The sequence below is a fragment of the Palaemon carinicauda genome, chromosome 15 (assembly GCF_036898095.1).
Source record: "Palaemon carinicauda isolate YSFRI2023 chromosome 15, ASM3689809v2, whole genome shotgun sequence".
In the NCBI taxonomy this organism is placed as follows: domain Eukaryota; kingdom Metazoa; phylum Arthropoda; class Malacostraca; order Decapoda; family Palaemonidae; genus Palaemon; species Palaemon carinicauda.
Window position 1 is genome coordinate 43,198,870 of NC_090739.1, and position 25,224 is coordinate 43,224,093.

The following is a 25,224-nucleotide window of genomic DNA, read 5'->3' on the forward strand; positions in this document are numbered from 1 at the left end:
GCAGTAACAAAGCCCATTCTTAGATGGTATAAACTATAGTTATCAGTAAGGTTTAAAGGCAGGATTGTGGGGGGTAAGGGATGAGTTTTCTGAAGTGAAAGGAGTTGAAATATATGACAAAACCTGAAAAAAAAATGCTGAAGAAGTAGGTCTTTATCAAAGTCCAATAAATTTTGTAGAAGTAAAGGCGGTATACGAGCTTACTAAAAGTAAAAGTACTATAGGATCATACTTTTCACTATGTACAGATGGATGAAATATAACTGATCATGTCCTGAACGATTTCATTACAAGAGAGGGGAGGGCCTAAATGATTGAGCCATTAATTTGTTACTTATAACCAAACAATGTACCCAGAAACACTACGTCTATAGGTTCTGATTCCTCTAGTCCTAGTGATGTGTTAATTACTCCCTCTTTACAATTAAAGATCCTACTCCTATATGTGACTGCAAGAAAAGAGTTGACCTTAGTATTTTCTCTAAGCAATAGTAAAATAGAGAATTTTGTGTAAGTCAACAAACATTGGACTATGTATGCAGTGCTGCCAGGACTTGACAGAGGTTAGCAAAGACCAATCTTAAATTGCCCATAAAGAAGAATAATCGGGATGGTTGCTTGCCAGTTTGAACCTCTAAGAAGAGCATGTTGTACTGCTCAGGCCAAAGAGATCTTTTTTGTTTCTTTTGAAATGTAAAGGAGGCCTCACATACATTCCTCTTTAACTGGAGTTATATCCGTGCTATTGGTTCATTTGCAGAGAGCAAAACTTTTCCTTTCAGTATTATAGAATGCCATTCTTAGAGAACTCATATTTGAAGCTACTTAAGTAGACAAAAAGTATTTCAAGATATTACCAAGTCCATGAAAAACAACAGCTTTATGGTGCACACAGTAGACACACACACCTGGTCTCCTTGAATGTTTGAGACATTGATCTAATCACAAGCCATATTTTAATGTGAAAACTAACATTTGAAATTATTTTTTCTGAGTGAACAGTTTTCAGAAATATTCATATAATTTGTATTATGCTTTCCTTAAACCTGTATGAAACAAAAGTGGATGCTTAAATATGAAGAAAATGTGTGATTAAAGATAATTTTCTTTAAATATTTTTATGACTAATTATGGAAAAAGCTCATTATCAACACATGAGACACGAGAAACTGTTAGGAAGTATTGATGTGGCTATCCAGGTCACCAGATGATGATCTTTTCGTTTGAGAGCAGAGTAGGATTTGTGAAGACCACCAACATGCAGTTACGTAAATGGATTTGTTGTGAAGAAAACTAGGCTTGAAAAATGAAGATCCTAAGACTAGCTGCTGAAATTTTACATACTGTAGATGACGGATGCCATACCTCTTGCTGACTTTTAACCAAGTGGTTAATTTGATGGTTTTGTCATAGATTTCAGGAGTCTGTTTGGGAAATTACTGTATCTTATTTCTATTTATGAATTTCTGTATTTAATTCAATAACTTGTGTATACAGTCTCTCATGGCATATTTGTTTTATGTATGCCATTGAAGTAATTAATATGATAAAGCTTGGTAGTATTATTGATGATAAAGTTTCAAGAGGAAAATAGTTTGAAAATTACTTAATAGATTATTGGTACAGGTATTGTTTGTTTAGGAAATATACACATATTTTTCTCTCGCTCTTGAGTTGTATTTTTTTTTTTTTTTTGTAATAACAGGAAGGAGATTGCTTGGATTTTGTACAACTCCATCCATTACTTGATGGCAAATTATTCATTCAAACTTGATATTTACTGAAATGGGCAATTATTACATTATGTAAGAGAACCAAGTATCATATTCTGAGCAGTCATTTTCATCGTATGCATGGATGAAAGATTGGATACAATATAATTTTAATTATATCTTCATTGGCCAACCCTGTAAAGAAGCAATACATTACCTTTTATTCTTAAGAATGTTAACATCCGTAGCCATTGTGTTAACATTTTCCTTCATTTATTGTCATACTTTCATGATTATAACATATTACTGTAGATGCAATTCCTGTACTCTATTTTCCTACTGATAATTTGCTTATCAGGTTCTTCTTTCAGGTATTTCCTCTTGTAAATCAAAGCACCAGTAATTTGAATTTGCACATATGTATCTAATTGTCTTATAGCACACAATTTGGGGAAAGATCTTGAGATTCACCAATTACAAGCCTGGGTACTGGGCACTCTACCTAGTATACCTATTGGTTCCAATTTCGGCAATTCTGTATTACCTTGGGAAAAGAGTTTATCAGGTACTTGAATAGTTTACAGCTGTATATATTAGTACAGTATTGTAAGGTATCTATGCAACTTTGAGTCTACTGTACAGTATATAAGTAGATTCTGGTATTGATGGATAATGAACTATAAAATCCTTCACAATTGTAAATCAAGTATTTGTATTAAAAATGGCTAAGTATATGTGTGATAGATTGTCATTAGGTGCTTGGTTTGACATATTCCTTTATTATATGTTGTTGTAATTGATGTAACTTGCCAGCATTGTATTAATCTTGGTCAAGGCTTTTATTATGAGTTATATGTTGATGCTTGAAAACTAGTTTACTATAATTTACTTGAACCAAAAACTTATAGTTTTAAGAAAGTTAGTAATTTCAGACACTTGGGCAGGAAGTTATATTGGGGTATTGTAACGTCAGTGTCATTTATCACTAATTGAAACTAGAGAAGGAAACATATAAATGTATTTGAAAAATGTGTTTTGTCCTGTTGCCGTTTGAAATATCTTTTCTTTCTTTTCCCAAGATATTTTTCATGATTATTGCAGTGCTCTTTTAGATATTTATATCACTGAAGTTTTGTGAGATGCCTTATCAAGAAGATATATCATAACTAAATGTTTGTAAAAGACTTATCAATACTTGACTCGTAGCACAATTACACAAGGGCTCAGTCATTTCCTCTATGCCAGTATCTGGCAATAATCTAGAACCATAAGGATGGTTATGACTTTTAAGTGTAATTAATTCTCGACAGCAAATTTAATTTTGAGACACACATTTATGGTTTTATCGATTAATTGAAAATAGTGGCAACGGAAAATTTATAGGATGTTCTTTGTGTCGTGATCTAAAGTTGTTAATACTAACACTCATTTCGCAAGTCATTTTAACTCGCGAAAGATTCACCTTGTATTAGCAAATTAGGTAAAGTATTGACACAGTATTTTAGTTTGCAGAAAAAATAAAGGGTCATGGTACCTTTATGCTCTTCAGATTTTCAAATTGACTAATAGATCCACTTCAATTGGACTGACTCATTTAGCTTGTGACTAGAATCATTGTGAAGAGATATGTTTTAAATTAGGTCTTAAATAAAACTGGAAAATCAAAGAAAGTTGTTGATTATAAAAAGTTATAAAAATAAATAGTTTCGCTAGGCTGTGCTGCTTCCTCCGGTTGCCTTAGTGATTGTTAAGGTGAGGATTCAGCATATGAAGCTTCATTTGTAGTGGATAATGGGTAAGGTTGGGCTTTGGCACCCTAGCAGTACCAATCAAACTCGGCTGAATCCCTTGTCAGGGTAAAAGGAGCAAAGAGAAGAAAAGTCCTCCCTTTTTTATGTCTGCTACCTCCCAAAATTGGAGGAAGTGCCTTGGTAGATAGATAGACCAAAGGTTATAAACATTGATTTTGTATACTGTATTGCATTTGTCTTGGCCTTGAAATTGAAAAATATTGAAACTTTTTTGATGGGCATTTTAAAGATAGTAGGTATTAGGCATTTTGGAAGGGATTAAATGGTGTTAAGCATTGTAGAGATATAAAAAGTATTTCTCCAAAAGGTTTTAGAATATCATTTTTTTTGTGACTAAAAGAAAGGTAGCTGACTTTTATTTTTTTTTAATTCTAGGGTGGTCTTATTCAGCGTATTATCAACTACTCCAATAAGCACCCTTGGCTGTATGCAGTTTACACCCTCTTAGTTGCCATCCCTGTAGTTTTGATATTTGCTTGCTGTTGTGCAGAGTCTAAGGTAATGTTTCATAGTTTTTTTTTTAGCTTTTTTAAAACAGGTGAGTACTTGATCTTTAAAACATTTACTGTATCTGTTTAGTTTAATGTAAATATAATTGAATAGTTTTTTTCAGAAAATTTTGAATTTTATTGATTTCATTAACGAAAAAGGTTATAGTTACTTTTTAATTGATATTTGTGCTCAAGAAATGGAGAGAACTTTTAGAATATATTTGGCATATTTTGTTATTGCAGCCCTATTCATCTTGTATTGCCACTCCTACATGCAATGGAACCAGTTGCACATTCTTGTACTGACCAAGATATAAATGGCCTCACTGGGCATGTTCGTCTGTTTTTATGACGGCTCTATCTACTTTTTATTATTTCCTGTTACTCGCTCCTAGGAGTAAACACATTGGGTTGCTGTAGTGCCACTTTCTTAGGATTCAGCTTCCAAGTTATTAATTCCATTGTGCCGTCAGTTTTCTTCATTCATTACTTTTTTTATTTGTTTTTCAACTTCAGCTATTTTCCATTGGCTTCGATTATATGATATTTAATTTTCTCTGCTGGAGGAATGTCTGGTCTTTGTTTGCCTTTCTCAAAGTTTTTGTCTCACTTCATGTTTGTTCCGACATAGATACAAACCTTCGCTATTTATAGGGTATACTTTCGGTGCAGCTGAAAGACGAGCCATGATAATTTTAGTGAGGGATAACTACCCCATCCGCTAGTTAGCGGGTGGGGGTTGGGGTAGACTGGCTACCCCGCTCACTCACACCTCTCGGCTGAGTAACCACTTAACTTTATGGCTCGGTAGAGGACGGACATGCTGCCCTTCTCTCCAGCAAAGACTTGCCTTGATGTTTTTTGTTTATTTTTTTTTCCTTTCCACCGATCGGAAGTCTTAGTCTCCTACAAAGGCTTTGGCTGGAAACTTCTCATAATCTTATCTGTTCCCTAGTAGGGAACATTTAATATAAATGCTAGTTTACCGATCGGAGACGGAGAAGTACGAACATTTTTTGTCCTACATACATACATACACCAAGGCACTTCCCCCAATTTTGGGTTGTAGCCGACATCAACAAATGAAACAAAACAAAAAAGGGGACCTCTACTCTCCACGTTCCTCCAGCCTAACAAGGGACTCAACCGAGCTCAGCTGGCACTGCCAGGGTGCCACAGCCCACCCTCCCACACCATCCACCACAGATGAAGCCTCACAATGCTGAATCCCCTACTGCTGCTACCTCCGCGGTCATCTAAGGCATCGGAGGCAGCAGCCTAAGAAGGAGAAACCTCCGTTACGAACGTTTTCAACGTTCTCCAACTGAGTCCCGGACACGACTTTTAAAGTCGAACTACGCATGTATGCTTGTCGTGCGCACAGTTCGGTGTTACTACTCCGTAGTAGACTTATGCTCTTTACCCACCTAACAATAGATTGAAGATACGTCTCAATCCCCTCTTGGGTTTGGTTGGATGCGTTTGGTGATTACCGTACAGAAAGCGATCTTTATGGAGATTCGCTATTATAACATAAGCTGTACTGATTAACTGGTTTACCGTTTGTTAGCGGTCTTATTCGGCCAACCACACTGGATTAGTGGCATTTGGAGGGAGAACAGGCTGTTCTCCTTCGTTGCAAGAACGTGCAATTATTTATATGTCTCGACATCATCTCGAGGTGTGTTTATTGCTATGCACTCCCCCCCCTCACCACTGGACAATCCGCGGATGATGGGTGGCAGACGAGAGCTTCTGCAAAGAGGCCTGTCTTCTCGTCTTCCCTCTGGACCTGATGTTCTCTAATGCATCAAAAGAGAGGGGGGGGGCATATGCCATACCATTCCATCCTCGTCTGTTGGCCCAATTCAGAAAGGTACCAGTATTCACCTCTCTTAGAGAACCATCTAGCAGTACAAAGCCTCAGATGGACAGAGGACAACTAGTTGCCCCCATCTACTCGCGTCATTCCTGGTAAAGGAATGTGCTTGCAAAACCACCCAGATAGTGGGCTCCTAATGTCTTGGAATCATCTTGTATCCAACAAAGTCTTAACTTTGTGGGGTCCCCGACTGTGGTTATGCTCGCTGCGGCCCTGATCTTCAGGCTCCCACTCGACCGTTCCCCAGGCCCTCAAACAAGATGTTTTCCAAGATCGGTTGGGCGGCCTAGAGGTGTGCCTTGTTTTTTGCCCCCATTAAGTCTGGTGAAAAAGTCCTCAGCCAAGTCAGGATAAGCAGGATCTTATCAATGACTCCAATAGTTTTGCTATGGCATCCCGCAGAATGGTTCCCAGACCTTCTGCAGCCCCTGACGGAGCTCCAATAGCTTCGCTATGGCAACCCGCAGAATAGTTCGCGGACCTTCTACAGTTCCGAGGGATCTTCCTCCATGGCACGATCTTCCAAGCAGCCACATGCTAACACTTTCCTAAGCCGTAGCTTTGCTTCGACTTCTCGCCAGGGACGATCCTACACCACCCCTCTCAGAGAGGCCTCTTGCAACAGGTTACGGAAAAGATGTCTAGGCACCTCAGACACTTTTCAGCGTCGGTCTTCCAGGTGAAGTGTTCGGTCCTTTGTGACTGATGTCGTGGAAGGGGATTCTCTCCCATTGATGCCTTTACTTATGCAAGTGTGAGATAACTTGTCCCCCGTCGGATCTCGCCCTCCTTCTGGGAACGTGGTTCTGGTCCTTCAGTCTCTGAAGGCCCCTCTCTACGAACCTTAGGCCCAGCAGCAGATCACTTCCTTACACGGAAGACGCCCTTTCTACTCACTTGGGCTTTTGACCAAGAGAGTTAGTGTGTTGTATGATCCAACCTCCGATGTCTCCTACCCTAGGAGACGGGGAGAAGTAATCCTCAGCGGCGTCCCTGAGTGGATTGCCAAGACTCAAATCCGAGTGTGCTGTACCCTAGGTGCAGCCCATTTCGAATAAAGTCTTCGTTCGGTAACCGGAAACCCATCAACTGGGGTTTTACCCAGTGAGGAGTCTGTGGGGTTACCTTAAAAGAACGATACCAGCTCACCCCCGTGTGTCAGCACTGTTGACCAGTACGGGGAAGGTCAAGAGGAGGACCTCAAGGATTTCCTTCCCCTCTGGGATCGGAATGCAATTGAGTTTATTCTTAATCTAGACTCTCCTCCATCCTAAGACCCAGAGCTCATAAAGTCACTGCCGTTGCTACGTCCCTGGCGTTCAAGAAACTACTCTGTGGTGCAGATACTTTAAGTGGGCATGTGGAAGCGTCAGTCGACCTTCACGGCCCACTACCTGCAAAGACGCAGCCCATGGAGACCTTTTCCATTGGTCATGTGGTGGATGCACAACAAATGGTCTAAACACCTCAGGCTCCTTGATAGACAAGTAGCAGAGGGTTGAGGGCTGAGGCTACCCGGATTAGTCTGGGGTGAATGAGTAAGAATGCTTGGCTCCTTTCACCTCCCCTCTGTGGGAAACAGGTCCGCAAGCCTCAGCATAGCTGACCTCACCTCGCTGCAGGTAAGACCCATTTCCCTTGTGCCTCCTTAGTATAGAAGAATACTTTGTTACGTCCCCAATACCTTTTAGAGGGAGGGTATTGGGTAAGTCTTTAAGAACAATAGGTTCTGTACTCGAGTTCATATGTTAAAGACCAGCCACACTGTTAGTTCCACTCGCACATAAGCTTCTACAGGCCGCTATCAGTGCATTACCTCATATCGGCACTTGATTTTAGCGAGGGTAGGGTCCCTTGTACTATCGATCACAGATTGAAATAAAGAGGACCCCGGGTCATGACCAAGGCCAGTTGGTGAGGACTTCCTCCCTCCTAAGAGTAAGTCACCCTATAAATAGTGAAGGTTTTTATCTGTGTCGGAACAAATAACAAATTTGAAAATAATTTGTATTTTTCCTAACATACAAACCTGGAGCTATTTATACAAATTGGCCCGCCACCCTGTCCCCTGAGAAGTCCTGCCATAAAGCAAAGTGGTTACTCAGCCGAGAGGTGTGAGTGAGCTGGGTAGCCAGTCTACCCCACCCCCCACCCGCTAACTAGCGGATGGGGTAGTTATCCCTCACTAAAATTATCATGGCTCGTCTTTCAGCTGCGCCGAAAGTATACCCTATAAATAGCTCCAGGTTTGTATGTTATGAAAAATACAAATTATTTCCAAATTTGTTATTTTTTGGTATTAATTTTTACCTCCCCCAATGAAGTTGTTTTACCCCCTGTTTGTGTATGTTTGTTTGTGAACAGCTTCCTGGTCCCAATTTTAATTGTAGAGTAATGAAACTTGCAGGGATTAACTGCTATGTAAAAAATTGGAAATTATTAAATTTTGGAAGATTAAGGTCAAGCAAAAGGTCCAATTCACTTAATTAGCCATAAGTTTGGACATCGTTGTCACAGAGACTTCAAACTTGTTTCATATTTGAATGTCTGAAAATCCACGCCAACTAATACATGTTAAGGTCAAAGGTCAAGGTCGAGCAGAAGGTTAAGAAATAAACTGCCGCAGCGGAGGTCTGCACTCTACCGAGTGCCCCAATAGTTGTGTTTTAATTCAACTTCAGTTTGTTTCCCTTTGTCTAGAACTTTCGTTGATAGTATATGTATCCTACTTAGCCTAGTGATAGGATTATTCAGTCAAGCCCTTGTTCTCTTGGTGTTTTGTTTTTTATTAACTTTTTGCTTGGCTCAGCTTAGTTTTGCATGGAATTTTAAGTTCCTTTTTGTGTAAATAGGTTTTTTTGTGAAAAATTTTCAATAGTAAAAAATTTGTAAATTTCCCTTATTTAAACTCTTTATTTGCGGATACGTAAATGGAATTTTGATTCCTGTTGTTTTGCGCAATTGCAAATGTGCACAGCCTTGGAAAGTTTGTATGATAGTGAAGAATTTAAGGATATCCTTTTGATGACAATTATTAGTTTTTAAGTAACATTCAGTATTTGCTATTATGTTCACATACTGTATGTTGTTTACCATGCCCAGCATATACCTGTATATCAGGTGCTTCCTGAGAAAGCATGTAACATATTTCTGCTCTTGATAAGGACCTGTACCACTTAGGTATATCTCGGTAGGATTAGCATTCACCATGTAAGGTTTGCAGTAAGAATGGTTGGTCAGTTTAGTAGTATTTTCTGTTTTGCCAGAGATGCTCTATGAATTTATGTTTAAAGCCTTCAAGGGTCGCTACATTAGACTGGCTTCTGGGCTGTTCCCTTGTTTTTAACTTGAGTGAAGAATGAAACCTAGAATAGCACTGCATTGGTCCAGATGTCTCCTACCTACTTTATGCAGTGACACGTCCTTGCTACAGGTGGAAAGCGTAAATGTCGAGTGGACTCTCCTTGGGTTTTTGTATTTATTTGTGGGGGACTCAACCCAAAGCTTGATGATTTTTCCTGTGATTCTGAGTATGGATAATTTCATCTACTACTGTGATTATGGCACTTGCTCTTAAACTGTATTTCTGCTTTTGAAATTGTTTGCTCTCTTGTTCTTCATAGGGCCCTTGACACCATTTACAGATCCTTTCTTCATGGTGGTGTTGAGACATGTATTTTCATTTTTGGAGAATTTGATCCACAAACAGATTACTCATAAGTATCTTATACTTAGTTATAAGTGTGTTCTTACAGACGTCAGCCCTTCACCCATTAGTATCATCAGTTGATATTATTTCAATAGCGCTGCCCTTACTCCTTTTACTCAACAAGCAGAATTAGTTAGTCATTAGGTTTCCCAGTATGAGTACCAAGTATCGTATGCCTAGCCATAAGTTGTCTTATCTACCTCAGCCCTTCTCTCATTAATACCATTAGTTCCCCTACTCCCCTCACCAATGATGGACACCTGTCCTTCTTAAATCTGTGGTTTGCCTTTTGGTATGCCAAGGACAGCTGTACTGAGTTGAAAACTATGCTTTGTGGGTCAGGGAATTTATAATTTCTCCTCCAATCTCCTTCGATTGGGCTTGCTCTCATGAATTTTTCTCTTGTTGGAGTAGGAACAGTCAGATGTAGAGTTATTAATCCTCAAGGTCCTCAATGAAAAGGACAGGCTTTCATTGTTTTGTTCTGTGGAGCTGTGCCTAGGTAAGGTGGTCCTCATGATGTCCAACAATACAACCTTTGTTGTAAAGTTGCAGAATCAAGGAAGCACTCATTCTGAGTGGTCCCCAGCAACTTGAGCAGTTGACACTATGCTACAAGCCTGGGATAGTTATAGATGTAAAAATAGGTATTAGTGAAGTTTACAACCATCTAGAACTTTTACATGACCGTTCGCTCCATTTTACCCCCTGGATGATTAGTTTACTGCTCTCCTTGACCTAGTAGTCAACTATACTAAGACACTTTGTAATTGGAGGAAGCTTCTGAAGCAGCCACATTCCTCAATCCTTTAGTCACTTCATCTTCAGATGTTTATCCAGCAGGGTAGAGCAGATGTTGAGATGTTGCTGCACTAGTTGTTCCCTACCTCATTCCATGACCAGGGTAAGGGGTCCAGATTTGTTTCTTGGCATAATGAATTAGATTCCTATCTTAGCAGACTTTTATTTGTTTCTGTATGATAGGAAGTTTTTGTTAGGAATTAAAGCTTATTGCATGTCACTTTGTCTTCATTCAACATTGCATAAGCTTGGGGAATGATCATGACATCGCCAACATGCTATGTCATTTTTTACCGTTTTCAGGGTAGTTGGGAAACCTTTTTAGTCAGGATTTGACAAATGGTATGGCAGTTTGTCTAGACTAAGAGCCCTTTTGTGACACTATCAGTCTTGGATGGAACTATTACTGCACAGTGGTATTTCTGTTAGTACTGGCTTCCCATAAAAGTATTAGCACTTGTCATGCTCTTCCAATTGAAATCTTTCACACTCCGGTTTGGTCTTCACTTTAACTTTCATTCCAATTTCATAGCTAAGACTCCCTCTTGAGATTCTTAGAAATTGATGGTGACTGCTTTTGCATTCTGGCCCCCCTCCCTTTGCTGAGGCCAACAACCTCTCATTTTTGTTGTATGTAGTCAGGATTTATCCAAGTTATACACTAGAGCTAGTCCTCATTTTCCCTTGTTCTCACCATCAGTCATGAAAAATCTCCTACCTTGAAGAATAGGATCAATTTTTGGCTCTTTCAGGTATTATCTTAGGCTTATGTTAATACTATGCTTGGAAGATTTGTTTTGGTGAAGTTGTCTTTACCAGTTTTCAAGTCTAGCTTGGAATTGTGTTCATGGAAAGCTTTAAACTTTTACAAGATTTTATTTATGAATACAGGTATTTGGAGGTTTTATTCCTGGGACTGATAATTGCTGCTGGAGATATTCTATTGTAGACAAGGCATATTATTTTTTTTCTTCCTGTTCTTCACACTCACAGGTTTAGTACATTTGAGGTATAACTAATATGAGGCACTGTATTGGTTTTTGTGTCCCATGTTGTAGTTAAGTATCTAGTAACCTACATTTGAGTCTTTTTGGAAAACAAATTACTGGTTTACCTAACTGATGATTCCTGTTGACTTCCTGCTGATACAGACTATGCTTTACTTGGTCATCGTGCACTACCTTTTGAGGGTAACCTTCAGATTATATACTAATTTTTGGTCAGTCCTGAAAATCTTTTTAGATCCTGGGTTATGTCGGACAAAGAAGAAGAATTTACTGTATAGATAAGGTGCTTTAGGATTTGAATCAACACCAACACACAAGTTAGTGGGGCTGGCGCCATTGCATGTACAGTATATGATTGTAGGTTTATTAAGTGTTAAATGCTATAAAAGCATTGTTTTAAAAGATAGATAAATCTTATGCAAGTCTTCTATAAGTTAGATTTTCATATTAGAAAGATGGAAGGAATATTTTTGGGACAAAACTCTTTCAAAAATTTAGGAATCCCAAAGTTGACTTAAGATCCATAAGATATGCAGAATCAAGTTCTATAAGAGATTTTTTAATGTTATCAGATAAAGCTGAAGTAGTTGCTGATGCAAGTACCTATCTTCAAAGAATAATTGTACTTGTGAGGAAAAGAATTATTTGAATTATGAAACATGAATATATAAGCTTTCTATTTTGTTTACATTTGAAGGTAATGAGGACCCTGAAAGACAGTTGTAAACTTGTAAAGGAAAAATTATATTTAGTATGTATCATAGCATGATTATTCGAAGTTCAGTAATGAAGTTAGTAAAAAGTTATGGGTGGAGATAGAATTAAATGGTTATAAATAGATTACAGTAAATGTTGTGGAAATAGCTAGAATAAGATGGTTGAAAATGAAGTACAGCTGTATTATTAAGAACCTGCATTAAGTCAGGTCACTAATGATTACCGGTAGTTTTCATCAGGCCTGTTGTTTTTAGACCTTGTTAGGTAACATATTATAGATGACATATTTTCCATTTCGTATTCTTAATGGAAAATTTAATCTAGTTCATTATCTTTGATATGCCAATTGTGAGTAAAGCTTTTAAACTCATCAGTAGTAAATATGATTGGTATCTAGTGCGAGTGCTCATGAGAAATTTATTTAAAGTAGTGCCTGTAAATGATAATTTATGTAAATGGTCTCATCCTTTCCAATTTATTACAGTTTGATTAGATTAGTTTTAAATTTTGCAAATTGAAATACACAAATTTCAAATTTTTTGTCATTTTATTTTATCAATGAATGTTTCTCTCAAACCCATTACTTATAGTGCATAGCTTGTGTCATGAAATGTTCCTAGACTGTGGTGGGCAAGGTCTGCGTACTCGGTCTATTTTGTAACTTCTCGTTTGGGAATCCAGTCTTTCTTTGTTTGCCAGTGCCTTCAAGTGGTCATTCTGCAGACATCATGATACATGTTAGGAATTACCTTCGCCTATTATTTCTAAATTTTGTATTACATTTTCCCTCCATTTAATTTAATAATGACTCAGTTTAATGCTGGGTTTAATTCACTCCAGTAAGAGAAGCATCAGCCACTATCACTGTCATCTTTCAGTTGGTAGTACCAAAAGGATATAAGAACTAGTATTGCTTTTCCCACAAGAAGTTTGTTTCTAGAATGTTCAGTATAGGTGGTAATAAAGAACCTGATCTTATTTTACTTTTTATTTTTGTAAGTTCTGTTTTATGTTTTTTCTGACTAATTTAATTTATTTTCTTGCTTTATGTGTTTTAACTTATATCTTTGCCTTGCTTGTTCATGTGAAATGTGATATGCAATAAAAAAAAAAATATTATATGCACTGGAATCATAGAGAAAAAAGAAATGTAAGCCTACTATAACCTTTTATTCTACTTGCTGCCTTCTTGACCCCAAGAGCACGGCATTCTTCCAGGGCAACAAATGTCCTTTGGAACATTTAAAAAAACTGACGAGCAATAAAAATATGTATACAATATATTGATAACATATAAAATTTTGATTACCTTATGTATATCATTTGTTATATTTGCAGTGCATTACAGAAATTCTTACATACCTATGCTAATGACATTAAAGTTAAGCATACACATAGTGTTCAGGTCTTTTGTAATACTGTAAAGTAAAGATAATTAAAAATTTACATCAATGTTCATGGACTTCATCCATATTCCAGACTTGTTCTGGATTGTATCCCATCTCATTGATGAGCTTGAGATGCTCCACAGGGAAATTTTGTGCTGCTTGATGGTCTGCAGAGTCCTACTGGTCATTTTGATTTTTTAATGCGTAAACTTCTCAAACCATCCCTTACTGACTTCTCAAACCATCCCTTACTGGCTTGGATGAATGAACGAGTTGATGGCTATTTCTTTATGATGCTGATCTTTGATCCAGATGAATAAACAATTTTGCAATCAAATCATGCTCTCCTTTAAGTAATTCTTCATTTTGTGTGGGGGGCACTTGCCTGTCACAACAGTACGAATCTTTTTCGCTTTTTTCTCCCTACCGCATGACAATTTCATTCAGCTTGTAAAGTTATCATACGGCTGCAGTTATAAAAGTGCTTCTGTTCAAGAGTCATCACTTTTCTTTATTCAGAGCAAGCTTGAGAAGATAACAGCTTTCTTAGGGACCATGGCATGGGTTAAGATAGTATACTTGTGCTTAACAAACACTAATGGGAGATATCTACTCAATGACGGATGCATGGAGACAGTCAGTCTTAGAGTGAACCAGAGAAGTGGCGTTGTGCAGGGAGGGATGTGGCGTGAAGTTTGAGAGGACAGCTGCTTGGGTGGTCTGAAAAAATTAGCAATCCTAACCGAGATAGACATAACAAAACTCTGTGAAAAGTCTAAACTATTATTTTGAATATTTTGCAGATCTAAATATGTGGATTATCAAAATCTCATACAAAATCTGAGAGCTGATTTTACCAGCTATATTACATCAAGGTATAATAATCCCAAAAATGCCAAGTACTCAAGGTATATTGCGTTTATCATTTCCTTAAATTTGCATTGCTTATTTTTAAGCTCTATAAGTAATAGTCCCTTGATATTTGAATAAGTACAGTGATTCCATCTTGTATTCCATCTCGACCAAATCCAAGATCTATCAGTTAGTAAGGGAACTTATAATTATTTTCTTCATCTAGCTTTATACTGCTGCACACTATAAAGTGGTAGAAGCTATTCAAACATCAGCCACTAAACTCAATAAAATGACTGTAAAGACATTACAAATATAGTAAAATCTGATTTGCCATTTTTCTGTCAAGTGCCGACCCCACCCCCTCCCCATTTGGTATAAACTTTAAAGGCCCCGTATCGGTTAGTGCCATAAGTGTGCAGCTAACATTTAAAATAGAGAATGGCTGATAAAAATACTTTAGAACAGTAATGAGAGTAACAATATTAATATTTTCTTTCCCTCTCTGGAAATGCTAAATATTGACACAGTTAAAACTGCTATTTGCTTTTGTAAATTTACTTTTTTTAACTTCAGGTAAACTGAGAATCTCAAATATATATTATAGTCAGTACTATCATCATCATCATTTCAGCCTTCAAAAGTCCTTTGTTGGATGTAGGCCTTCCCCAGGTTTCTCCACAGACTTCTGTCGCAAGCTATTCTGTGCCACTGTTGCTTATGTTGGTCTAAGTCATCTCGCCAGCGGGTTTTTTGTCTTCCTCGGTTTCTTGTGTATCCTCGGGGTGTCCAGAAGGTTGTTCGTGATGTCCATCGGTTGTCTGTCATCCTGGCAATGTGCCCTGCCCAGTTCCATTTGAGCTTGCTAATGGTTTCAAGGATATCCATTACTTTAGTTTTTTGATGTATCCATTTAGCTGTTTTTCTATCCTTCCATGTTAGATTTAGCATAATTCTCTCATGTGCCCTCTGCATTGTTCGTAATTTAAGGGAAAGCTTTTTTGTTAGATTCCAAGTTTCGGCCCCATAGGTGACAGTGGGGAGGATACACTGATCATAGACTTAACTTTTTAAGATGATAGGAATCTTCTTATTTTTTAACACTGTACTGGCTCTTCCAAACGCTTGCCAACTGAGGGTTATTCTTCTTTTTATTTTGCTCTCTTTACAGGCGTCATGTAGAGAGATTCGTTGTCCTAGGTAGATGTAGTGGTTCACTTCCTCAATTTGTTGGTTTTCAATTTCAAGTATGTCATCTGCATTTTCAGTATATTTATTGCTCATGACTTTGGTCTTTTGGAAGTTCATGTGGAGGCCAATTGATTTGCTGTCACAATTGATAAACAATTATAGTTGTGTATCGTAAATCTAGGAAAGTAAAACTATCATAGTCATTTTATCTTGCTTTATCTTATTACAGAGCTACTTTTAAGATTAAATTTTTGCTTTTACTGGTAATGTATCGTATTGAATTTATATATTTCCTGTGTTTTTAATGAAACTACGCACTTTATTTTGTACAGAGCGATGTATTTAGACATACCTGCTGTCTTTAAGAAAAACTGTATATAAAATTTTTCCTACCTTTTCCCTCGTATATACAATTCATAAATGTCTGAATAAGCTATCGGTAAGAATAAAAAGACATGTAATTGATATTTTAGTAGTATTTTTTTGCCCTATGAAGCAAAAGTGATTTAACAAATATTTTTCTCAAATACTGTACAGTCATTTTGCATTGGTGTGATTTCCTTTCCCACACTCATTCTGTCTAGGACTGTCAACATAAGGAAAAACCAGTTTGGCAAATAGGAATTTCTGGAAATTGATATTTATTTTTCATACTCTCCTACCACAGTACTATTTCTTTTGGATAATTCCTCCATGGGATCATTTCATGGCAAATGAAGTTGACACTATAAGTTATGGATTTGTATTGAAAAATAATTTATCAAATATTAAAAATTTTAACAAACTAAACAGTTCAGCACAAATATTTCTTTAAAGGATAATTTCTATTTAGTATTTTTACATCTTGGTGTTAATAGTCTAATTGTGATATTATATTGCTGTCCATAGGATTCAAAAGAAGATAAAGAAGCTGCTTTGAGGAAGAAGACAGATGAACCAACAGAAGATGATCCAGTACCAGAGGGGGCTGAGGATGGCAATGATGATAAAGAAGCTGGTGATGATGAGGGTGCTGCTGGACTTTCAGAAGGAGAGAAGGAAGGAGAAGAAGATAGAGATGAGGATGAAGATGATGAGGATGCAGAAGATGATGAGGAGGATAAACCTGAGAAAGATGTAAGGAAACCCTTTTTCTTTTGTCTTTTCCATTTCACTCTCTTTATATGATATGCAGTATGTTCAGGCATAAATTAGAATAAGTGCTTTATTTTACTATTGAACGTATAGATTTACAGTTGATCATCATAACTTAATTTTCCACTTGCAGGATGTTCCTACCCGCACTTCACCAAGACTTCGCAAGTCAAGGAAAGATTAGGATGCAAGAAATCAACAGGGCATGTTTTATCTTGGCTGTTCAGAGACTGAATATGGGAGCAAGTAGGTTAAAGTGGTAATGATGACATTGAAGTAAATTGATGTTGATGTGTATTTGCATTGAAATCTTGAGGCCTTATGATATCAGTTAGTACAGTTTTAAGGGAAGTTATCTTGATTGCAAGTACAGTACTGATTCAAAAACTAATTGTTGCTAATTTGATAAGTACTAGGGAGCGATTTCCTTTAATGAATGGGGAATTGATTTCCTTTTATGATTTTATGGAATCTCTCAAGGTGAGATGTGATGGGATTTCTTTCACCAGTTTGTGCATTTTCAGCACGAAATTATACAAATTTTCCATTGAAAACTGTGTATGCCTACATTTCTGATATGGTAGCCTTTCGATAAATGATTTTCAATAGCTTCATCAGATGCTTGTAATGGAGCCATATATATGATTTTTACTTCAAGATAATTATTTATTAATATCAAACTTTTTTTTTTTTTTTATTTGATTTTTTCATTAACCTATCACAGTAGTCTCCCTCTATGGAAAATGTTTTCCATGTTAATGTACAGTATTTGTATATTTGCCAAAAAGATTTATATAAATAGTGCATATTATGCAAAGAAGGATGAAATAATCATAATCTTACTCCTAAAACTAGTCATTTTCTATAGTTGCAAAATAAATGTGAGAGGGGTCAACATTCCAAGCTGTGCTAACCAAAATGAAAGCAGTGAAATATTTGGTTTAGCTAACTTCCTAGCTATGTTGATGAAAGTTGTTGATCTAGAGAGTGCAACCTTTCTCTCTTTGTTTTAACACCATTTGTTTATTATGAAATAAACTCAGACATAATCATAAATGAAAGTAGAAGCATGACTGCCTAGGTGTTTATATTAATTTAAAGCTTGTATAAAGCTTTGATATTGTGTCCCTGACATGTAATGCATGTAATATACATACGCTTTTATGGGTTTAATCAAGTTATCTTCAAAGCAAGTGTGAAAGTTACTTAAATGTCTTTATAAATGCTTTATTTTTATGGTTGTCATGCATTTGGTTATAAGATTTAGCTTTGTAGTGAATGATTCATATAATGCAGCTCACTTGATGACCTCTAATGATATCTGAAAAAGCCAGGATTAATTTATATGGTAACTTTTTAGTAAATTGTTAAAAATATTAGTTTTAAGGTAATGTCCAGTTACATATTGTTACTCCAGAGAACAAAATGCAGTTATTTTCATAATTCAGCTTTGAAGGAAAAATCTTTCTGTAAAGGTTACTATTATAATCTTGAGTTTTATTATATGTAAAGTTATCTGATGTTTGTTATAAAAATCTTTTGATTATTCTTCGATAGTGTTACAGAAATCTTGATAAGCCTCTAAAATCTGGTTGAACTATTACAGTATTTTGTTTATTGAATCATACAGCGGTTATTGATGGCCACTTTGCTTGTAAGTAATAGTTACCTGGAAATCTATATTTATAGACTTTATAATGCAATGTACTTTTTTATTGATTTTTTTTTGTAAACTCATGAATGAATTCTGTATATCTGTTATCAATGTATCATCATTTCTATATTCCAATATCTCACATACTGTTTAGAGAAATGTTTGGAAGTTGATGCATGAAATAATAGTTTCTTCATTTAGGAACTGAATGGCAAGTATGGGAGTTATATTTTGTAATATTGTTTGTGGTATTCATTCCACGGTAGGCCATGTTGCATTATATGATTCTTTGAGTTCTAATTTTTTTGACTCCATGGATGACAATTCTTCCTCATTCTTGCTCTTTCATTTGTTTCTTGTGATATTTCAAATTTTCATTATGCTAGATCTACATTTCACTTTGGTGTTTTAAATTTTTTTAGTATTTCAGTGATAAGGTAAAGTACTGAAGAAGTTGGGGAAGAAGATAATTCTGTTTAAAGCCTGTTATGTTTCTCGTAGAGCAGAACTATACACATTATTTTGTAGGTGTCGTAAATTTTTAAGCTTGTTAGTCCTTTGTGTTAGTTACAGTCGCCATTTACATTAAATGCCACTTCATTCACCTGCTAAGAACTACATTTTAGGACTTGTAGTAAGTGACTGACTTACAACCTTTGTATATATTCCCAAAACACATTTCATGGTTTTCTTATTCACATGAAAATTTCGTTCTTTACTACCTCTTGGGCTGAGTAGTCTTTACCAGTTTGATTTTGATGTAAAGGGAAATGTCATGGAAAAGGAGTTTAGAAACAGACTTATTTCAATTCCTTATTAATAATAAGGATGCGGTGGGTTGGTTTTTTATCAACATAAGCTATGCTTGATTGTCTAGTTATAAAATTATAGCATTAATTTACAAATATGTTAAAAAAAATTATAGTTCACTTTTTTTTTAAATTAGGTGGAATGGCTGTTTTTTTATTAATTTTTATTGTTGATGTGTCACATTTAGTTTCAAGTTAATAAAATTTACAAATATATAATTTTGTTATGCTGTATTACTGTTTACAGAATATGGTGAATTTTAATTATGCCTTAGTGGAATTGAAAAAAATTACCTATACTGTATATCCTTGGATTTTTATAGCTATTGGTAATCCAGCAGTATATAGCAATGTTTATGGATATCCTCTATTGTATTGGTATATGTTTTGTGTAAGAAGCATTGCCACTTTACATAAATAATTAACATCAGAAAATAATGTTGAACAAATGTGCACTGACCTTTTTGGTTTTTAGCAGGTTAAGAAGTGAAGAGTTTTCTAGGTTTACCTAGGGCGAAAAAAATACAGATCAAATGTCCATGAACATAAAAGGTTTGATATTTTTGGTAATCATCCTTAGCAGACTATGAAATGTAACAAGTAGAATGTGAAAAAAGTATTCATTTATTCGCTAGAATTTCACTGATCCTCTCCTTATACATTTTTAATTCTTGAAGTTTTCATCAAAATTGAAATATCCCTGATAAGTTTGGCATGTCATTTTCTCAAGAAAATGACAATTGTAGGCTATTGCAGGATAGGCTACCATTGCCCATACAAAGTTGAACATTTTTATGGTCACAGAGAGGATTCATAATTAGTAACATATCTGTAATTAAGGGAATTTTGAAATTCTGTTTCTATCTAAATGCAGTAGAATTTATTTACCCAAATATCCATTATTTTTAAGTTTGCAATTCATTAGTTAAGTTGAGCTCATCTTGCCATGAAATAAAGCATAAATTTGTAATAGTGTGGAGGGTGAGAAATTTGTAGAAAAAAGTTATGAATGCTGCAATCATTTTTTGTCCTTCAATCATGCATATGTTCATCCTTTTGATAAAGTAGACTATTGCTAAGTTGTAAACATTTGTTATGAAATGTGGTGTAGAAAATAAAGACATTTTGAGAAACTGCTTTTAGTATTTCTGAATGCTTGTGTTATCCTAGTCTCTCATGACTCCTAGCTCCTAGGGAACAGTGAAAACATTCGGTGTTTTAATCGTCTCAATAGTTTTATTCCACTTGAAAGAAACTATTTCTCATCAATTTTTACCTCAAATATGTTTTCATGATGACAAACCACATTGTGTCAGCCCTGTAAGAGTTAAGAATGTTAACTTACTGATCTTGTTGAATTGTTAATTTGTGCCGACAAGAGATACTTAGCTCAAACTACTTTCATAGGAGGACTGGTATAAACCACTCCGCTCCAACCAAATTGATTCGATTCCCACCCCCACAATGCCCGGCCGCCATCTAGACCTCAGGTCCTCGGTTCTCGCTGGTCGTCGGTCCGTGAACAACTTCCTGACCTCGCTCCCGCTCTGACCCTGACCTCGTGTTTCCCACGTAGTCTCCTCGTGTTCCCTGTGTTCCCTTGTGTTTTCCCGCGTCCTAACCTTTCCCTGTGTGTGTTTCATTGCCCCGTGATGGAGGCTCATCGTCGTTGCCCTGGGCCTTCTGCATAGAAAGCGTGTGGCGCTTTCTTGTCCAAGGAAGAGGTTGACTCGCATTCTCTCTGTTTTATGTGTCGGGGACAAAGGTGCGCGAAGGATGCTACTTTCCCTGAATGCGTCGTTTGGCCCGACTGGCAATGGAAGTTAGTTGGGATGAAGAAGAAGAAGGCCAAGAAGGAGAAACTTACTATGTCGAGGGAAACCTCGGTAGAGTCGTCTCCGGTACAGGTGAAGTCCGAAAGGTCATCCCCAGTCCCCATCCATGCCGGGGACGTAGGTGAGTCTGTTGCCGGGCCTCGACCGATTGTTGAGCCCGTAGTTTCGTCGGGTAAGGCCCCTGTGGCGGATCCCTTATTGTCTTTGTAGGCGCGCTTGCGCCTTGTGGGTACACCCTCCATGGAGGAGTTTGTAACCCAAGCTCGTGGTGCGGAGGTGGCCCCCTTGGTAGCGGTTCCGGCCGTAACCCTGGTAACTGATCTGCCTTCTCTGTTTACTGTTCCAGGTCCTTCATCGGGAACGTGCGTTCCATATCGTGAGCGTTGTGTGACGGGCTCTTCAGATGCTGTTCCGCTGCACTGGTCTACCGTGCCAAGGACCCTGGGTAGTTCACCGAGAGACGTCGAGCAGCCTTGGGACGAAGGAGACCTCGAAGTGCGATGCAACCCACCCCGAACCGTCTCCCCCAGTCGGGGCGGCGACCCCCGTGGTGGGGAAGACCGGGTCAGTGACCCCGCGGGACGACAGACCTCACAAAAAGAAGAGAGCCAAGCGTTCTTCTTCCTCCCCTTCCATTTGAACCTTCTTTCTGGAGTAAGGCAGTAAATTAGACTTTTACATCCTTAATTAGTGTATACATACACAGTGATAAGGCAGCCTTCACTCCATGCTGTCTCTCTCTCTTTTAGCTAGCATGCTGGCTGTGCCGGCAGGGACTAGCTATGCCGGCTATATGCCGGCTGAATTACAGTACAGTATATGTTTATACAGGTAGTCAGTATATTTGCAGTATAGGATATACTGCAGATAGAAAAATATTGTATATATTATACTAGTAGTTATTTTCCAATTTATCTTTGGTATCCTTGCCCGGGTGTTTGCTGAGACCAATCCTATATTGAAAGAATAGAATTTCTTCAATATTCTGATTAGAAATCAGTTTTCATATTACCCTATAATATTAAATATTTTAAAGGGCTGGTGGTATGACAATTTTAACCCTAAAAGGGTAGAACCCTTATTCTTGAGTCTCCCTAAAAGGGTAGAACCCTTATTCTTGAGTCTCCCTAAAAGGGTAGAACCCTTATTCTTGAGTCTCCCTGATCAGGAAACACTATGATTTAATATTTTAAGGGAAGTCACAGCAAATGGGCTGGGTAGAATACACAAATATATGACAAATTCGAAGATAATTTGTATTTTTCCTAACCATACAAACCTTAGCTATTTACATAGGGTTTACTTTCGGCGTAGCTGAAGTGACGAGCCATTAGATTTTAACGAGGGTTAAACTACCCCCGCACTAGTTAGCACGGGGGTAGGGGAGGGGTAGCTAGCTACCCCTCACCCCTCCACACACCAGTGAGCTGCCTCACTTCACTTAGAGGTAGGACTTGTCTTGGGGGACAGGGCTGGCGGGCAAATATGTGTAAATTGCTAAGGTTTGCATGGTTAGGAAAAATACAAATTATCTTCGAATTTGTCATTTGTTCCGTGACCGAAATACAAACCACGCTATTTACATAGGGTGACTTACCCTTAGGCAGGGTGGAAAGTCCCCAGCCTTACTGGCTTGGCTTACCCGGGGACTCAGAATCCGAGGGTGGAAAGTCCCCAGCCTTACTGGCTTTGGCTTACCCGGGGACTCAGAATCCGAGCGCGCAGCACTTCGAGAAAAAGAGTCCCTGCACCTCACAAGTTTATTGCTACGCAAGAAACGAGCAGCCTACATAAGTTGTGTGTGGAGAGATGAAGTGTGACTCGTCCTAGGAAGTTGACCTGAAGTCCTTTATATGTAATTCTAGGCTAGGACGTCCCCATACCACCTCATCAGGGTATGGGGGACGCGACAGTATTATACTTAATACTAGGAACACAAGGAAGCATGGTTTACCTGGAGAGGTTTGAGGTCAGCTATGCAGAGACCCAGGATGCTGCATTCCCCAAGCGAGGGGAGGATGAAGAAATAAGTAAGGGCCAGACATACTCTTTCATTCATGTAGACTAAAACCGGGTAACAGTGCCCTCAACCTTTTGCTACCTGTCCATTAAGGAGCCTGAGGTTAGACCAGCTGTTGTGCAGCCACCACAGGGCCGAAAGAAAAAGTATCGAGGCTTCTGTGGGTCACGTCCTGCAGGTAGTGGGCTGTGAAGGTCGTCTGACGCTTCCAGACTCCAGCTTGTAGAACCTGCGTCACAGAGAAGTTTCTCTTGAAGGCCAGGGACGTGGCGATGCCCCTGACATCATGTGCCCTAGGGCGACGTGACGGAGGAGGGTCTGGATTCAAGGCATGATGGATGGTCCGTCGAATCCAGGCAAAGATGGTGTTCTTGGTGACCCTCCTCTTCGTCCTACCCGTGCTCACAAACAGGGCTTGCTCGCGGGAACGGACTGCAGCTGTTCTCTTCAGATAACGTCTCAGACTTCTTACTGAGCAGAGTAGCAGGTGATCTGGGTTCATCTGTTACGGAGCGGAGACTCACAACCCTGAAGGAGTCGAACCGTGGGTCCGGAACTCCAGGGTTCCGAGTCTTGGCAACAAACTCAGGGACGAACTTGAACGTTACCTCCCCCCATCCCCTTGAATGGGCGATGTCGTATGAGACCATGAAGTTCACTGACTCGCTTGGCCGAAGCCAGAGCGAGCAGGAATACCGTCTTCCAAGTCAGGTGTTGGTCAGAGGCCTGGCGTAATGGTTCAAACGGAGGTCTCTTCAGAGCCCTGAGGACCCGAACCACGTTCCAAGGAGGCGGTCTCACTTCCGACTGAGGGCAGGTAAGCTCGTAGCTACGTATGAGTAAGGAAAGTTCCAGCGAGGAGGAAATGTCTATTCCTTTCAGCCTGAAGGCAAGGCTTAAGGCTGAGCGATAGCCTTTCACCGCCGAGACCGAAAGGCGCATTTCCTCCAGCACATAAACGAGGAACTCCGCTATTGCTGGAATAGAGGCATCGAGAGGAGAGATACCCCTCCCACGACACCAACCACAGAAGACTCCACTTCGCCTGGTAGACCCCTGCGGATGACTTTCGCAGGTGTTGAGACATCCTTTCCGCAACTTGTTGCGAAAAGCCTCTCTCAGGCGAGAAGCCGAAGCGATGCTACGGCTTTGTGGAAGATGTTGCAATGTGGTTGTCTGAGTAGCTCGTGTCGTGGGGGAAGCTCTCTCGGGGGTTGCGTCAGGAGCTGCAGAAGGTCCGGAAACCACTCTGCATGATGCCATAGCGGAGCTATTAAGGTCATCGACAGGCCCGAAAACAGCATCAAATCCGGGGGGAGGACGAGAAGATCCACTCCCTTTCGAAGGTTGTCGTCGGTCAGCCACCACTGCAGGTCCGTCCGTTCCGCAGGTCCTATCGAGACCAGGAAGTCCGGGGAATCGATGCCTTGATCCCACCGGGACTTGAGCCGCCACTGCAGGGATCTCATCCTGAGGCGGCCGTTGGGAACTAGACGGGCCAAGGAGGCTAGGTGACCTAAAAGACGTAACCACGATTGGGCTGGAAGATCTTCTCGACTGAGGAAAGGCTTTGCAACCCTCCTCAGCCTTGCTATCCTGTTGTCTGATGGAAAGGCGCTGTGGAGATCGGTGTCTAATATCATGCTTAGATATACCAGTCGTTGTGTTGGGAGCAGAGAGGACTTCTTGAGATTTACCCTGATCCCTAGATCTTGGCAAAATCCCAGAAGCCTTTCTCGGTGTCGAAGAAGGGTCGACTCCGAGTCTGCCAGGATCAGCCAGTCGTCCAGATAACGAAGGAGACGGATGCCGTTCCTGTGCGCCCACTAAGATATCAGTGTGAACACTCTGGTGAACACCTGAGGTGCTGTGGAGAGACCGAAACACAGCACCTTGAACTGGTACATCTTGTTGTCTAGGCTGAAACGTAGGTACTTCCTGGAAGACGGATGGATTGGGATCTGGAAGTACGCGTCCTTCAGATCCAGTGTGCACATTTAGTCTTGCGGTCTCACTGCAAGTCTGACCGTGTCTGCTGTCTCCATGCTGAATGAAGTTTGCTTGACAAACTTGTTCAGGGCTGAGAGGTCGATGACTGGTCTCCAGCCTCCAGACGCCTTCTTTACAAGAAAGAGTCGACTGAAGAAGCCTGGGGAGCCGTCCACGACCTCCTGGAGAGCATCCTTCTTGAGTATGGTCTTGACTTCTGCC

General features: G+C 39.0%; 1 protein-coding gene across 5 annotated transcripts in view; it reads left to right on the forward strand.

Annotated features, from left to right (window-relative positions):
* Positions 1 to 20,292, forward strand: part of Cnx99A (Calnexin 99A) — a 106,984-nt gene extending 86,692 nt beyond the window's left edge. For 4 of the 5 annotated variants that reach the window (XM_068388337.1, XM_068388334.1, XM_068388338.1 and 1 more), the window contains exons 10-12: positions 2,152 to 2,277; positions 16,450 to 16,677; positions 16,829 to 20,292. In XM_068388337.1, the coding sequence (XP_068244438.1) occupies positions 2,152 to 2,277; positions 16,450 to 16,677; positions 16,829 to 16,879 (405 nt within the window). In that variant the 3' untranslated portion in view covers positions 16,880 to 20,292. Of the gene's footprint in view, positions 1 to 2,151; positions 2,278 to 3,898; positions 4,022 to 16,449; positions 16,678 to 16,828 lie in introns of all 5 variants that reach the window. The other variant, XM_068388335.1, reaches the window with a different exon arrangement.
* Positions 20,293 to 25,224: the final 4,932 nt, after the last annotated feature.